The sequence below is a fragment of the Meles meles genome, chromosome 10 (genome assembly GCF_922984935.1).
Source record: "Meles meles chromosome 10, mMelMel3.1 paternal haplotype, whole genome shotgun sequence".
Taxonomy (NCBI): domain Eukaryota; kingdom Metazoa; phylum Chordata; class Mammalia; order Carnivora; family Mustelidae; genus Meles; species Meles meles.
Window position 1 is genome coordinate 13,616,944 of NC_060075.1, and position 16,439 is coordinate 13,633,382.

At 40.6% G+C, this 16,439-nt stretch overlaps 1 protein-coding gene across 1 annotated transcript in view; it reads left to right on the forward strand.

The window, feature by feature from the left end:
- The first annotated feature begins 6,103 nt into the window (after positions 1 to 6,103).
- Positions 6,104 to 16,439, forward strand: part of BRAF (B-Raf proto-oncogene, serine/threonine kinase) — a 180,923-nt gene continuing 170,587 nt past the window's right edge. The window contains exon 1 of the mRNA XM_046020461.1: positions 6,104 to 6,423. Within this exon, the coding sequence (XP_045876417.1) occupies positions 6,292 to 6,423 (132 nt within the window). The 5' untranslated portion in view covers positions 6,104 to 6,291. The remainder of the gene's footprint in view (positions 6,424 to 16,439) is intronic.

Genomic DNA, 16,439 nt, shown 5'->3' on the forward strand with positions numbered 1-16,439 from the left:
GGAGTGATGAAGATGTTCTAAAATTAATTTTGAAGATGGTTGCCTGACTCTATGGATATACTAAAAATCAGTGAATTGTCTACCATATGCTTTCACTCGTTCGGGGAATTTAAGAAATGAAACAGAGGAGCACAGGGGAAGGGAGGAAAAAAATAAAACAAAACCAGAGAGGTAGACTAAGCAAAAGAGACTCTTAATCATAGGGAACAAACTGGGAGTTGCTGGAGGAGAGGGAATGGGGGGAGGGATAATGGGGAGATGGGCATTAAGGCGGGCACGTGATGTAATGAGCACTGGGCGTTACATAAGACTGATGAGTCACTGAACTCTACTTCTGAAACTAATAATATACTACATGTTAACTAATTGAATTTACATTTTAAAAAATGAAAAAAACCGTGAATTGTCTAATTTATTTATTTATTTTTTAAATAGACTCCACCCCCAGTGTGGAGTCCAACACAGGGCTTGAAGTCATAACCCTGAGACTGAGACCTTGAGATCAAGACCGGAGCTGAGATCAAGTCAGGCACTTAAGTGACTAAGCCACCCAGCCACCCTATGAGTTGTCCACTTTAAATCCATACCATATGTGAATTATATCTCAATAAAGCTATTAGTTTAAAAATTCAAAAAAGAAAGAAATATAATATCTAATACATTTCATGAATCTCAAAGGAAAGTCTTCCCTCAAGAATTAAAAAATCCTGAGGAATGTGAGTTCAGTAGAGGGGATGACAACAGTACCTAATTCATGACATGACGATAGGGGTGAGAGAAAACCTAGGCTTGATGCAATAGCATTTTACTAAAAATAAAACAATCACAAAGTTGTTTTGTTGACTCCAAGCTTCATAGGTACCAATAATGGGGGTGGGGTTGCTTGTATGGTTTTTTATTTTATTAACAAAAGCATGGGTCCTAGGTTATTGCAATCAGAGATTCTATTCTTTGTTAGTTGGAGCAAATCTGAAATGGTGTTCAATGCAAAGGACCGTGTTTTTTTGGTTTTTTTTGTTTCTTTGTTTGTTTGTTAAAAGATTTTATTTTTCTGACAGAGAGAGAGTGAGAGAGCACAAGCAGGGGGAGCAGCAGAGGGATAAGGGACAGAGTCTCTGCTGAGTGGGGATCCAGATGCAGGGCTTGATCCCTGTACTCTGAGATAATGACCTGAGCTGAAGGTGGACGCTTAACTGACTGAGCCACAGAGGTGCACTGGGACCACGTTTTAAGAGGAAAATTGAATAGTACACAGAAGATGAGAAAATGCTTTGAGGAAGAACTAAAGGGAACAGAACTCCCTTCAAATATTTGAAAGCAGTTACACAGAATAAGAAATAGACTTGTCCTGTGTTCCTCTAAAGGCAAAACAGACCAGAATATAGATATCATAAAGAGGAGGGTTTCAATTCAATGTGAAGAAAAAAAAGTTAGCATTTAATGTACTATTTTAGTGAGGTCCCCATCACATTTGGATAGAGTTTGAAATTCCACTGAGAAGATAAGTATCTCTCAGCAAGAAGGCTGCCCTGCATCAACTCTATGATTCTATTTTCTATTCATACCTAAATAGCTTCTGAGAATAGCCTTCTATTAATACAAGATGTGTAATTCACCATGATGACCTTGATTCATAAAGAAAAACATTAAATTGTAATCAGCTATATATCACTGAATGTGGTCGGAGCTGTAGAAACTTCCTAGAAGCTGCTTGCTTGTTTTCTAGGAGTTGACCACATTAATGTGGATCAGACCTGACTGGGCAGGTCCAGATGATGAGTGGGACTATCCACTACCTAGTAGAACGCAAGATTCAAGACAGAAACACAAGCCAGAAATAAACTGAAAGAGGGTCAGGCATAGCAGCAAGGTTTCTTGGTGTCCCAGACATTAACTGGAGCAAAGATCTGAGAAATGCTCCTCACCTAGATGTGTATTTTAGCTTCCTGTGATACAGGAATGCCTAAGGGCATAAGGGGACTGTGAACAAAACCTAAAAGAACTGCATTGATTAAACTGTCCATATGGGATAGCTGGGTGGCTCAGTCAGTTAAGCATCTGTTTTTTGGCTCAGGTCGTGATCCCAGGGTCCTGGGAGTACTACATCAGGCTCCTTGCTCAGCAGGGAACCCACTTCTCCTTCTGCCTGCTGCTCCCCCTGCTTGTGCTCTTTCTCTCAAAATCAATAAGTAAAATCTTTTTAAAAAAATAGATGTATTAAAAAATAAACTATAAAACTTTAGAATGCAAGGTAATACTGATTTGATGCCCATATGATACACCATAGCACAAGGAGGAGGTGTTTTTTCTGTTTCTGTGCAGATCACAAACTGGCTTGGCCCATTACATGCTCCAAGAACACAGTACCATACTTTTGGGTAGAGAGTTTCAGCACAGCATCCTGCCTATGGAAGCACTGGGATTTGCAGGGGCAGGAAGTACCCCAGAGAAGACTGGCTGTACTCTATGGTCAAGAACCCGCATTTATTGTTCCATGCAGTGGTAAGAAGCTAAAGAAAGAAGGTAAAGTCTTCTTCATTAATATACTGATATGGGTCTTGTTGATTCCCAGTAATAAAAAGGGGGAGAATTTGAGTTTAGAATCCCCTCTGGAGAAGATGAGGATAAGTAACTATTTCTAGAATAGCTAGTTCTTTATTCTAAACACAACGTGTCTGTAAATCACACACAACTGTAAATTCTTTGACACTTCTTCCATATAGGATCTATACGTCTTTGCCTTGAATTTGGGCTAGACTTAATGACTTACTATATCCAAAATAAACAAAATAAGATAAAAAATAAATAAAATAAATACATAAAATAATAAATAAATAAAATGCAACAGAAGTGATACTGTGTGATTCTGGAGGCTAGGTCATAAAATGCAATACAGCTTTCACCTTGCTTATAGGAACACTAGCGTTTGGAGCCCTTACCTGCCTTGTAAGAAGTCTATTTTGTTTTATTTTTTTTAAAATTTTATTTATTTATTTCACAGACAGAGATCACAAGCAGGCAGAGAGGCAGGCAGAGAGAGAGGAGGAAGCAGGCTCCCAGCTGAGCAGAGAGCCCGATGTGGGGCTCGATCCCAGGACTCCGAGATCATGACCTGAGCCAAAGGCAGAGGCTTTAACCCACTGAGCCACCCAGGCGCCCCGTAATAAGTCTATTTTGAAGCAATCATGCTATAAGGAAGCTCAAGCCACTTAAGGAAAGAATGCTTGGGTATTGTGGCTGAGGTACCAGCTTCAATCACCGGGCATATGAGGAAATATGCCTCCAGATTATTCCAGTCTCCACCCATTGAGACACCTTCAGGCACGGAGCCTTCCCAGCTGAGGATCCTAGACATCATGGAGCAGAGACAAGCCATCTCTGCTATGCCTTGTCCGAATTCTGACTGAGAAGGTTGTCATATTTTGTTAAAGGAAAATCTATGTTTGATCTTTGCAATGATACAGTTAGGCAGGCTGGACTGGCATTATTACCACCTTCTTTTTATAGATTAAGACAACAACAACAAACAGAGATTCGAACTTACCTTCTTTCAGATTATACAGCCAAGATGTGGCATGCTGATACTGATCTTTGTATTCCAAAGTTTATGCCTTTCCCATATTTTCCCATCCAGATCCTGTAGGAGCTTTAGAATAGCCTAGGGGAATCAAATAAGATATATCCAGAATTTAAAGACAAGGTCAGAAAATATTGAATGAATAGAACCTAAGAAGAATCACTATTAAATGGATGAGATCAGTCATCCTGTGGAGAAATAACTATGTATTTCTCCACAGGATATGCTGATAAAGAAGGTTATAATTTAAAATGGAACCAATGAAAACAAATCTTAGAACTTTGAACGTTATGAGGAAGTGTCATAATGACATAATTTTTTAGGGTCTGATAAAAAAAAAAGAAATAGGACTGTTGAAAAAAAAGTGCTGCAAGTTGTGTTTCTGATAAAATCAAGGATAAAAGGTGCCATGACTGGCTAATGGTGCTATTTTGGTCACTTTAGAAGTATGTCCTTACAGTAGAGAAGGGTGCTTCAGACTAGTATAGCTTGATGACATTAACCCTTACGATAATTTTCATTTACTCTACTTTTGCCAAACCTCTTTTTAAAAAAAATTTTTTTATTAACATATAATGTATTATTAGCCCAAGGGTACAGTTCTGTGAATCGCCAGGTTTACACACTTCACAGCACTCACCATAGTACATACCTTCTCCAATGTCCATAACCACACCCTCCCTCTCCCTACCCCCTCCCCCAGCAACCCTCTGTTTTGTGAGATTAAGAGTCTCTTATGGCCAAACGTCTTTTTGATTTATATTTAGTTCTTTTTTTTTTTTTAATTTATTTGACAGACAGAAATGACAAGCAGGCAGAGAGGTAGGCAGAGAGACAGGAGGAAGCACGCTCCCTGCTGAGCAGAGAGCCCCATGCGGGGCTCGATCCCAGGACCCTGAGATCATGACCTGAGCTGAAGGCAGAGGCTTAACCCACTGAGCCACCCAGGCGCCTCGATTTATATTTAGTTCTTCAAGGAGACTTTTCTACTTGGAAGAAAAAGTACAACAATGCTAACAAGTTTATAATGCCCGCTTGATAGGCTCTACTTTCCATTTTTCATTGTAGAGAAATATTAGTATTCTGATTAATCAAGCAGCCTCACACACAATGCCTTACCTCTAGAGTACCTGGATTCACAGTGACTCCATCAATATGCAGACATTCAGCTTCAGGAGTCAGTAGGACAGCTTTCGTTCTCTTTAACCATGGTGAATACTGTAAGGAGGTCACTGGTGACTTCCCTCCACATGGGAAGTCAAAAACGTAGTTCACTCAAAGCTTCTCATGACTTGATGTTTAAGTTACTTTGGTGATTAAAACTGTACACCATCAGGAGCGCACAGTAACTTATATTCCTTTATATTCCTATAATAACATTATATTCCTTTCCTCTATTCTCCATTCCTTTTTTCCCTTGAATATTCCCTTTTCCTTTAGGATAAACGTTATTTTTAATAATGAATTGGGTTTCTTTTTTTTTTTTTTAACATTTATTTGACAGAGACAGATCACAAGTAGATAGAGAGGCAGGCAGAGAGAGAGAGAGAGAGGGAAGCAGGCTCCCTTCTGAGCAGAGAGCCCCATGTGGGACTTGATCCCAGGACCCCGAGATCATGACCTGAGCCGAAGGCAGCGGCTTAACCCATTGAGCCACCCAGGCACCCCTGAATTGGGTTTCTTTAATTTCATTCTGTAATTGGGCCTGACAAAGGGAATTGAACTCCCCTCTTGTTTTCATGCATATTTTGCACAGCTAACACCTTGGAATATTCTGTTCATGCAAGGCACCTAGTATTTAAAATGTTTTGAATAATTATCTTGAAAATAAAAATTATTAAAGTTTTGATGCTTCGGATGTCTAGAATGCCGTGCCTTGTGCAGGCACTAGCATATGGAAAGTTTTCCATTTCCAGAATGACTGGAAGATGAAAAACACACTTAAAGAAAACGTTTTATTTCTCAACAATGGGGATAAGCTTTTAGACTTCCACTTAGACCCACTTTAACAGGCCAGATCCTTTAATGAAACGGATCCAAAAATCATTCTGATGATTTAGCTGCTCTTAAATATATTTCTATCAAATTCTCCTTGAATGTTTCCACCGTGGGGTTTCAAATCTTATTTTTATGACACATTCGCTGTAATGGAAAAAACACAAGTAGCATGGGCTTTCCCGTCTTCCTCCCTCTAGGATTTTAACTCCTCCTCCAACACCACCCATGCTCTTCTAGTAAATCCCACATTACAGAAGAGGTTTAAGACCGAGAAGAGAATGAAGTAGGAAACCGGAGCCATGGAAACCGCGGCGCCGAGGAAACGTGCGCGCGCGACGGTGGGCAGGAGGGGAAGGAACCCTCCCCTGACGACGGCGCGAGGGCGCTCCTAGGATTACGTCACGCACCCGGGTGACGTCACGGCCGTGACACGGGGGTGACGCCGTTGCCGCGGCGACTTCTAGTCGTCTCCGCCCCCTTCCCCCGCCCCCCGCCTAGCGTCCTTCCCCCAATCCCCTCAGGCTCGGCTGCGCCGGGGGCCGCGGGCCGGTTCCTGAGGTGGCCCAGGAGCCCTCCCGCCGCCGGCGCCGCCCCGGCCGTCCCTCCCCGCCGCCCCCCGCCCTCCGCCTCCGCCTCCCCCCGCCCCCCCGCCCTCCGCCTCCCTTCCCCCTCCCCGCCCAGCAGCGGTCGCTCCGGCCCCGGCTCTCGGTTATAAGATGGCGGCGCTGAGCGGCGGCGGCGGCGGCGGCGCGGAGCAGGGCCAGGCTCTGTTCAACGGGGATATGGAGCCCGAGGCCGGCGCCGGCGCCGCGGCCTCTTCGGCTGCGGACCCTGCCATTCCCGAGGAGGTGAGTGCCGGCGCACCCTACACACCTCCGAGCTCTGGGCTCGGCTGGCTGGTGTTTTTTGGGGGAACGAGGTGGCGGTGGGGGCTCTGGTGCCCTCAGCCACCTCCTTCTTTGGGTTCTGCGGGGTGGGAGATGGGCATCCCCGCCTTGTCCCTCTCCGTCATGCAGCTCCTCGCTACGTAAACACACACAGTGGCCCAGGAGGGTTTCCCTGACTCGCACCCCAGCTTGGGGGATTCGGGCAGCATTGGTTGAGCAGGAGGCTATCAGTAGGGGGCGAGACTCAGGGTTGGTCCGAGAAGGTCACGGCTGGCTGAAGGTAGCCAGGCTCTCGTCTCTTCGATGTTTTCATTATTTTGGAGGTGGGGGGGCGGGCAGGAAAGGGTGGCGGCATCCAGGTGAAAAGATGTAGGTTAGTAGCCGGGGCCGGGACCCCAGCTTGAGTTGCTGTTGTAATTATTACATGGTCACGGGAGTGATGGGGCGCATCATACCGCTCTTCTCTCCCTGAGGTCCCCGTTTTCAGGCCGCTGCCCTCCCCTCCACTTTTCCATTTGTTTGGGGGATGTCACTTCACCTGTTTTACCCAGCGGATGGTTTTGATTTAATCTTTACTTTTTCAGCCTTAAATCCCACTGTTTTCGTTCTCCTTTTTATCCCGGTGTCAGGCCCCCAGTTCTGTGCTCTGTCGCTGAGTGGTAACCACCCCCCCCCCCAAACCCATTCCCATCTGCTGCTCCGCTCTTTTGCCGGTTGTCGGACCTGCCAGCCTTCTAGCCTTAGTTTCTGCTTAAAACCATTTTTGCACCTCTCTTATCCTAGTTCTCTTAGGCCCTCTGGATCATTCTACTGCTCCCTAACATTGTTATCTATTATCTTTACAAGTCCGTCTGGACGCTTTGGAGCTCCTTCCTTACTTTCTGAATTCTGAAGCTGTCAGGATTCCATCAGGTTTCATTTGCATTACAGGCACTTTCTGGTTAGTCTTCCATTGTATATTCACACCTCTTTATTTTTTCCTACCCATTTTAAAATAGATTTGATTGATTTCTTTCTGTTGTCCTCCTTTTTGTCCCAGTTTTTACCTTTCACTTTTCCCGCTTTGGCTTCTCCTTCTCTCGGCCTGTTTTTTGCAATATTCAGCCTCTTACCACTTTGTCAAATTACTTACGTTCGGTTTTTAGGGAAAATTTATTCCATTTAGTATTCGGCGTTGTACTGTATAAAATAACACGCTTTATTATACTTTGCAAATTATGAGATAATATTTAGTATAATAACTGTGCTTTGTAATTGATTAGATAACGTGAGTTATTCCGTTGACTTTGCTCAAAGTTCTCTTTCCTTCCTACTGCTTACATTTGGTTTCCCAATTCTCAACGCCTCATTCTTCTGTCTGTGCAATGCTCCCTTTCCTGCTTCATCATCTTTACTTTGGAAATTCATCCTATATGCTTGCTCTAGTTTCTTCACAGTAATAATTTTTTTTTTAAAGATTTTATTTATTTGACAGATAGAGATCACAAGCAGGCAGAGAGAGAGAGAGGAGGAAACAGGCTTCCCGCTGAGCAGAGAGCCCAATGCGGGGCTCGATCCCAGGACCCTGGGATCATGACCTGAGCCGAAGGCAGCGGCTTAACCCACTGAGCCACCCAGGCGCCCCCACAGTAATAATTTTTCAGCCTCTTATACCACCTCCATCTATGCGCATTATGTGTTCTGTACCATCATTTGATCTAAAGTTTTCATATCTTCTTTCTTTAAAAAAAAAAAAAAAATTGGGGCGCCTGGGTGGCTCAGTGGGTTAAAGCCTCTGCCTTCGGCTCAGGTCATGGTCTCAGGGTCCTGGGATCGAGCCCCGCATCGGGTTCTCTGCTCGGCAGGGAGCCTGCTTCCTCCTCTCTCTCTGCCTGCCTCTCTGCCTACTTGTGATCTCTGTCTGTCCAATAAATAAATAAAATAAAACCTTAAAAAAAAAATTAACATATAATGTATTATTTGCCCCAAGGGTACAGGTCTGTGAATCATCAGGCTTACACATTTCACAGCACTCATCTTAGCACATACCCTCCCCAATGCCCATAATCCAGCCATCCTATCCCTACCGCCCACCCCCCAGCAACCCTCAGTTTGTTTCCTGGGATTAAGAGTCTCTTATGGATTGTCTCCCTCCTGATCCCATCTTGTTTCCTTTTTTCCTTCCGTAATTGCACAACTTTCCACTTAATTTTTAGTTTGCATTTTTGCTTGGATCAGTTTCCTCTAACATCTGTTCATTTTCCCCAACTTCTTGGATTCTAAGGATAGAGCTCTCCCCTTCTTCCATTTCCTAGTTTATTCTGATTTCCTAGTCGCCCGTTACCATTCATTTGGCCTTATTTCCTGGCTTTTGGTTCTTGACTTGCTGAAGCTTCCTCTTGTCTTCCCCACACCTCCACATTCCTTCTTATTTATAAACAGCTTTGTTCCGTTGACATGGAAATTTATTTTTAGGATACATTGTTTTTAATAGCTAAATACTAGGGGTCACATCTGCTGTCTATTTTTTCCATGAATCGGATACGCCTTTGTCTTACCAGGCACAGGTGCCTGTGGGCTTGCTTTACTCTACTCGGTAGTGTATGTGTGGTTTTGTTGAATTGTAACTTTGAAGACTTACAGAGTAGAAGAGTGGATAAATTAATGGGTATGGGTCATGAAATTGTAATTCTCTGATTATAACATTGTTTACATTGAGAACTTTAATACTTAGTAGAACAGTTTGCAATGATGTAGAGAAGTCTTGTTAAGTACAGTCTCTGCTATCTTATTTGAAAGGGCCAGATTGTTTTTGAATTCTATACTCAAGATTCTGATTCAGTAGGTGAGAGCGCCGTGTCAGTATTTTGGCACACTTCCTGGGCAGTTCTCATGTATCAATGTTTGAGAACCACTACACTAATGAATTTAAGTTTAAATTTGCCAATCATTGGAAAGCATATTGGTATCTCCTGAAACTACAAAGGATACTCCTCTAACTAAATTCAATTAGAAGTGTTTTATACTGCCGCCGCCTCTAAGGTTTTAATGTTTAGTGATGAATAGTTTTCCCTCTATAATTTCTTTTTTTTTTTTTTAAAGATTTTATTTATTTATTTGACAGAGAGAGAGATCACAAGTAGGCAGAGAGGCAGGCAGAGAGAGAGGAGGAAGCAGGCTCCCTGCGGAGCAGAGAGCCTGATGCGGGGCTCGATCCCAGGACCCTGAGATCATGACCCGAGCCACTGAGCCACCCAGGCGCCCCTCCCTCTATAATTTCTTATAGGAGCTGATAATAAAGGTATTTTCATCGGAGAGGAGGGGAATAAATGATTAAAGGTGGATCTTTTTTTAATATAGACATCAATGTTATGGATGGCAGAAGAAATTCCTCCAAGAAATCATTTAAAATTTGAAGTTGTATTGTTAGTCCAGTACAGACTGATACATACTGTGGTCTTTTATATTTAACTATCTTCCTTATGTGTACTTGAAGAGATATAATTAATTGCCAAGTGCATGGAAACAGATGAAGTTATGCTTGTGTAAAATGACACATTTTATACTAAAGAATTCCCTTGCCTAACAGTAAAATAGTTTTTTGTTTTTGTTTTTAAAGTTTCTCAGAGGGAAATTTCAGCTGCATTAAAATTTCTGACTATAGGGGGAAAGCACATTCATTGTTGAAAAGTTAGAAAGCTATAAGTACAAAAAAAAAATCTGTAATTTTGCCACTAGGATATAATTAGTTTAAACATTTTGGTGTGTATCCAAAACTTTTTAAATGTTTATAATACAGTATATGTGGTTTTATAATATTTTTAGATTTAATATAGCAAAATATTTTACATTTCATTAGGTAATACTGTGATTTTTTAAAACTAATCATTTTTCTTGGATATTAGAGTTTTTTTAACTGCTTGTTATCAAATATTTTGAACATAGAATGTAGATTTTAGTTTTTAAATTGTTTTCAGAAGTGAACAGATTTCATGTCCTGTATTTGTACTTTGTAGGTATCAAAATAGAATATTCTGGTAAATGATAGGAGCTTATTATATATTTATGAAATGAATGTGCTTACACTTTAGGCATTAAACCTTTACTTCTGACCATTTATATTTCCCCAATGATTCTTTCCATGACCATATGGTATAATATGGGATAACATGACTATATGGTATAATAAATACATTTAAGGGCACCTGGGTGGCTCAGTGGGTTAAAGCCTCTGCCTTCGGCTCAGGTCATGATCTCAGGGTCCTGGGATCAAGCCCCACATCAGGCTCTCTGCTCAGCGGGGAACCTGCTTCCCTTGCGCTCTCTCTGCCTGCCTCTCTGCCTACCTGTGATCTCTGTCTGTCAAATAAATAAATAAAATCTTTAAAAAAAAAAAATAAATACATTTATTTTTTAAAATGTGTTCTACCAGAGTGTGATATTTATGAACTATTCTTCTGCTATGTTTCTGTAGAAGGAGCTTCTTGCAGTTGCATTACAATTAAAATTACACTGTTTTCAAGATCTCTTATCACCAGCCTTAGTTAAGTTGTGTAATTATAATCATTGACTAAGCAGTATTCTGGGATGGGATCTTCTTTATCTTGTGGTCCAGTGTATTAAAACACATCTTTATGAGCCATGTGAAACCAGGTTGGATTACCTCATACTCCTAAAAGGGGGTAGTCCCGTTAGCATACTGTGTGCTTGTGTAGTGTGGTTTTGCTGTTACTACTTTGTCTAGGTTTTTTTTTTTTTTTTAAAGATTTTATTTATTTACTTGACAGAAAGAGATCACAAGTAGGCAGAGAGGCAGGCAGAGAGAGATTTTTGAAGGTGGAAAGAACGTACCTGTTAAGCATAACTATAAAAGAGCTGTTTGTCTTTAGCATTTCTTTTTTTTTTTTTTTTAAAGATTTTATTTATTTATTTGACAGACAGAGATCACAAGTAGACAGAGAGGCAGGCAGAGAGAGAGGAAGGGAAGCAGGCTCCCTGTTGAGCAGAGAGCCCGATGGCGGGGCTCGATCCCAGGACCCTGAGATCATGACCTGAGCCGAAGGCAGAGGCTTTAACCCACTGAGCCACTCAGGCGCCCCCGTCTTTAGCATTTCTGTTTGTCTCTTTGTGTACTCTTTCTCTCTCCTTCACTTCTTCAGGCTTCCACTCCTTTTATTTAGAAAATTATCTGATATCAGTCACTTACACAGACGGCTGTTAAAGGAATCATTTATCAGTAAACAGATAAGAAAGGAATGTTGGTGCTGGATGCTCAGATCTTTGAATGTAGTAAACCTAAGAGCAAACTTGATTGAATCTTGTTTGGAAAATAGGCCAGAAAAATTATATTTGGATAACAGGCCAGAGAAGTTTGACTTTTCTCAATTCTCTGTCCTTTGCTTTCCTGATAAGGATGAATAGGAAGCTGTTGTAACAATTGTTAACCTATGTTCTATGAATGGTGGGGAAGAGAGGAAAGGAGCAGGCTGCATTGTTATTTTTTGTTTTTAACATTTTCTTAAGACCTCATGCTTACCTGTTGAAGAATGAGGCAGCTGCTTAGCTTTCTTCCTTTTTCCTTTCCCCCAGTAATAAAGTTGTCTTCGCCTTTAGAATTGAAAATGCATTTTGTTTTTTTAGACACCTTGATATTATTAATTTAGCTGTGTCCTTAATGAAGATTTTGTATCACAATCCCCTTGTTTTAGGAAATATAGTATGTTGCTATGCTTCCTATATTTCTTCCTCAAATTGTCATTACAGTGAGCCTTTCTTATCAGTAATTCTTTTTTTTTTTTTTTTCTTTTTTTTTTTTTTTTTTTTTTTTTTTTTTTTTTTAAGATTTTATTTATTTATTTGACAGAGAGAGATCACAGGTAGGCAGAGAGGCAGGCAGAGAGAGTGAGAGGGAAGCAGGCTCCCTTCAGAGCAGAGAGCCGGACGTGGGACTCGATCCCAGGACCCCGAGATCATGACCCGAGCCGAAGGCAGCGGCTTAAACCACTGAGCCACCCAGGCGCCCCTCTTATCAGTAATTCTTACTTGATTTTGTCTTCCTCAGAAGTTGAATTGAGTCTTCTACTCATTCTCCGCTTTACCTACATTGGTTATTCTGTAAGGTCAGGATTAGCAATAGTTAGAGAACTGAGTTCAAAATAGGTGAGCCTGTATAGGAGCTTTTCTGTTTTTTAAAGGTAAGCAGTGCTTCTGTAGTCATAATGTTATAGATAACTTAATATAAGAACCAAAAAGTCTCATTTGTTCCATTCCTTTGTTAAATATTTGCTGGAGGCATTGACGTATTCTGGGAGGTAGTCTTTATTTTTTAGTTTCTTTTGGCTACCAACCTACTTTACTATCATACATAATTAGCATGGTAGAAGAAACGCTTAATACAGCCTACACCCTAACATTAAGCAATTATTTTTTTCTACCCTCTACCCTCTGAGATTATTTTGGTTTCCATGTTTTCTCTTGGGCTTAAAAAACTATTAGTCTTGTTTCTTCTCATATCAGGACTATGCATATAGAGGGAAATTGATGCCCAGTAACATTACATTCCTTTCTGGGTCTTGGGAATATCCTTGATACAGAATATAAAAATTGCTTTGAACTCAATTAACTTTGTCTTCTGGAAGCTCTGTAACATCAGATGAAACATCATTTTCATTCTTGTAATGTGGCTGTAGTTATTGACAGCACTTTTGGGACAAATGTTCCATAGGATGGTAGTTTTACAGGGTAGGGTACCACTGTGAGAAATTCAGGTTTTAAGTTCCTCTAATACGTACATAGGAGGAATAGATTTTGTCTATTCTGAACATTTTTTTAATCTTCACCTTTTGCAACAGTATCTGGCACATAGGTACTCAGATTTTTAGTGAAAGAAATAGTGAATGGAAACTTAATACATATGATGCGTTCTGTTTTTCTGTACTTTGCAGTTCTCTTTTTCTTTTTTAAGATTTTATTTATTTATTTGACAGAGATCACAAGTAGGCAGAGAGGCAGGCAGAGAGAAAGAGGGCCTCCCCGCTGAGCAGAGAGCCCCATGTGGGACTCAATCCCAGGACCCTGGGATCATGACCTGAGCATGGCCCAACCAACCGAGCCAACCGGGTGCCCTGCAGTTCTCTTTTTCTATGCTACTTATAAGTCAGTTTACTAGGTTGACAACCAGTTGGTTCCAAAGGGCATTTTTAAAAACGTTGTTTTTGGGTTTCAAAGGCCTTCAGAGGTTAACTGAAGGCTGTGTTCAGTCCCCCTACATCTTAACTCTTGAAGTTCTTCATTTTTCTGCTTTACATGTTGGTTGCCTTGAAAAAAAAAAAGAAGTGTTTTATGGCTGTAGAAATTTTATAGCTTCTCTGTATGAAGAGAGATGTGTACTGGCATGAGTCTTCTCAGTTGTAATAATCTGTGTAGGAAATTTCATCAACATGTGCCTTAACAGTGTTCAGCAAACATATTTTTGTAAAGGGTCAAATAGTAAAATTTTAGGCACTATGGGCCTAACTGCTTTGTTGCTGTCAAAATAACAGGCTCAACAATGGCATTATAGCACAAAACCAGCTAGACTGTGTAAGCAAGTGAGCATGACTGTTCCAATAAAACTGATGGACACTGAAATTTGAATTTCATATAATTTTCATGTGTTGTGTGTACTCTTGATTTTTTTTTCAGGCATTTAAAAATGTAAAACTAGTCTCATGGGCTAGTATTAAAATAAATGATGGCGCAGATTTAGTTCATGGGCCAGGGTTTTCAGACTCCTGGTCTAGGGGAGACTGAATTATACTAGAGGTTCTGAAATTAAGGTGTAGGTTAGAGGTATATAGAAAGTTCATAAATGCTTTTTGAGAAAAATCAGGTTGATTTGATTGTAATTTACATATACCATAATGTACCATTCTAACTGTACAGTTTGATGAGTTTTGACAAATGTAAATGATCCTGCAACTCCTGCCACAATCCAGACACAGAACATTTCCATCATCTCAAATGTTCCTAGTTCCTCCACATTCTGTCCCCTTCCCTGACCCTCAGTTCTTCGCAGGCACTGGTCTGATCTCTAGTTTTACCTTTTCCAGAAAGTTATATGAATGAAGTCATGCAAGTATGGGGTTTATGTATTTGGCTTCTTTCATTTAGTTTGATGTTTTTGAGATTCACCCATGTTGTATGTATCACCAATTAGTTTCTGCTTATTGTTTAGTAATATTCTGATGTATGGATGTGTCCCAATTTATTTATACATTTACCTGTTGATTAGTAGGGTGGTTTTTACTTCTCAGAAATTATAATAAAGATTGCCATAAACACTTGGGTTCAGGTTTTTGTGTGGATATTGGTTTCCATTTCTCTTGAGTAAGAACGTAGAAGCAGGGTTGATTGATGGGTTGTATGGTAAGTTTATATTTAACTTTATAAGAAACTGCCAATCCAATTTAAAAAAATGGGTAGAGATATGGACAGACATATCTCTACAGAAGACGTAGAGATGGCCAATAGGCACATGAAAAGATGCTCAACATCACTCATCAGGGAAATGCAAATAAAAATCACAATGAGATCTATCACACAGCACCTATCAGAATGGCTAAAATCAAAACTCAGGAAACAACAAGTGTTGGCGAGGATATGGAGAAAAAGGAACCCTCATGCTCTGTGGAAATGCAAACTGGTGCAGCTGCTTGTGGAAGACAGTATGGAGATTTCTCACAAAAATAAAAATAGAACTACCCTGTGATTCAGTAATCACACTCCTGGGTATTTACCCAAATAGTACAGAAACACCAATTTGAGGAGATATATGCACCCCTGTGCTTATTGCAGAATTATTTATAATAACCAAACTATGGGAGCACCACAAGTGTCCAACACTGATGAATGGATAAATAAGTGGTGTGTTATGTGTGTATATATAGGACATGGGAATAGTATTAATCATAAAGAAGAATGAAATCTTGCCATTTTCAACAGCACACGTGGACCTGTAATGCTAAATAAGTCTGAGAAGGACAAACACTGTATGATTTCACTTATGTGGAATTTAAGAAACAAAACAAAGAAAAAAAAAGGCAAGCCAAAAAAAAAAAAGACTTTTTTTCCCCCCCTAAGATTTTATTTATTTATTTGTGAGAGAGCACAAGAGCATGGTTATGGGCAGAGGGAGAAGCAGATTCCCTGCTGAAGAGGGAGCTGATACGAGGCTTGATTCTGGAACTCTAGGATCACGACCTGAGCCAAACGCAGATGCTTAACCAACTGAGCCACGGAGGCACCCCCAAAAGCAGACTCTTAACAGTAGATAACAAACATGGTTACCAGCAGGGAGTTGGTACTGGTACTAACTCTTGATGAGCCCGGTAATATTTGAAACTGTTGAATCACTGTATTGTACATTTGAAACTAATATAACAAGGTACGTTAACTACACTGGAATTAAAGAAAGAAAATGCCAAAATAGGACCATTTTGTATTGTCACCTACAGTGAATGAGTGTTGCAGTTACTCTGTATCCTTGTCAGGATTTGGTATTGTCACTGTTCTTAGTTTTAGCCATTCAAGTAGGTATGTAATAGTTGCTCATTGTGGTCTTGATTTGTATTTTTCTAATACCTAATGTTGTTGGACATCTGTTTATGTGCTTATTTACTATCCGTATATTTTCTTAGGTTAAGTCTCCCATTTAAATCTTTTTTTTTTTTTTTTTTTTTTTTTTTAAGATTTATTTATTTGACAGATAGAGATTACAAGTAGGCAGAGAGGCAGGCAGAGAGAGAGAGAGGAGGAAGCAGGCTCCCAGCCAAGCAGAGAGCCCGATGCGGGGCTCGATCCCAGGACCCTGGGATCATGACCTGAGCTGAAGGCAGAGGCTTTAACCCGCTGAGCCACCCAGGCGCCCCTCCCATTTAAATCTTTTTAATCAATATTTATCTTCTTGTGGAGTTGTAAGAGCACTATATTTATATTTTGGATATAAGTCCTGTATATCA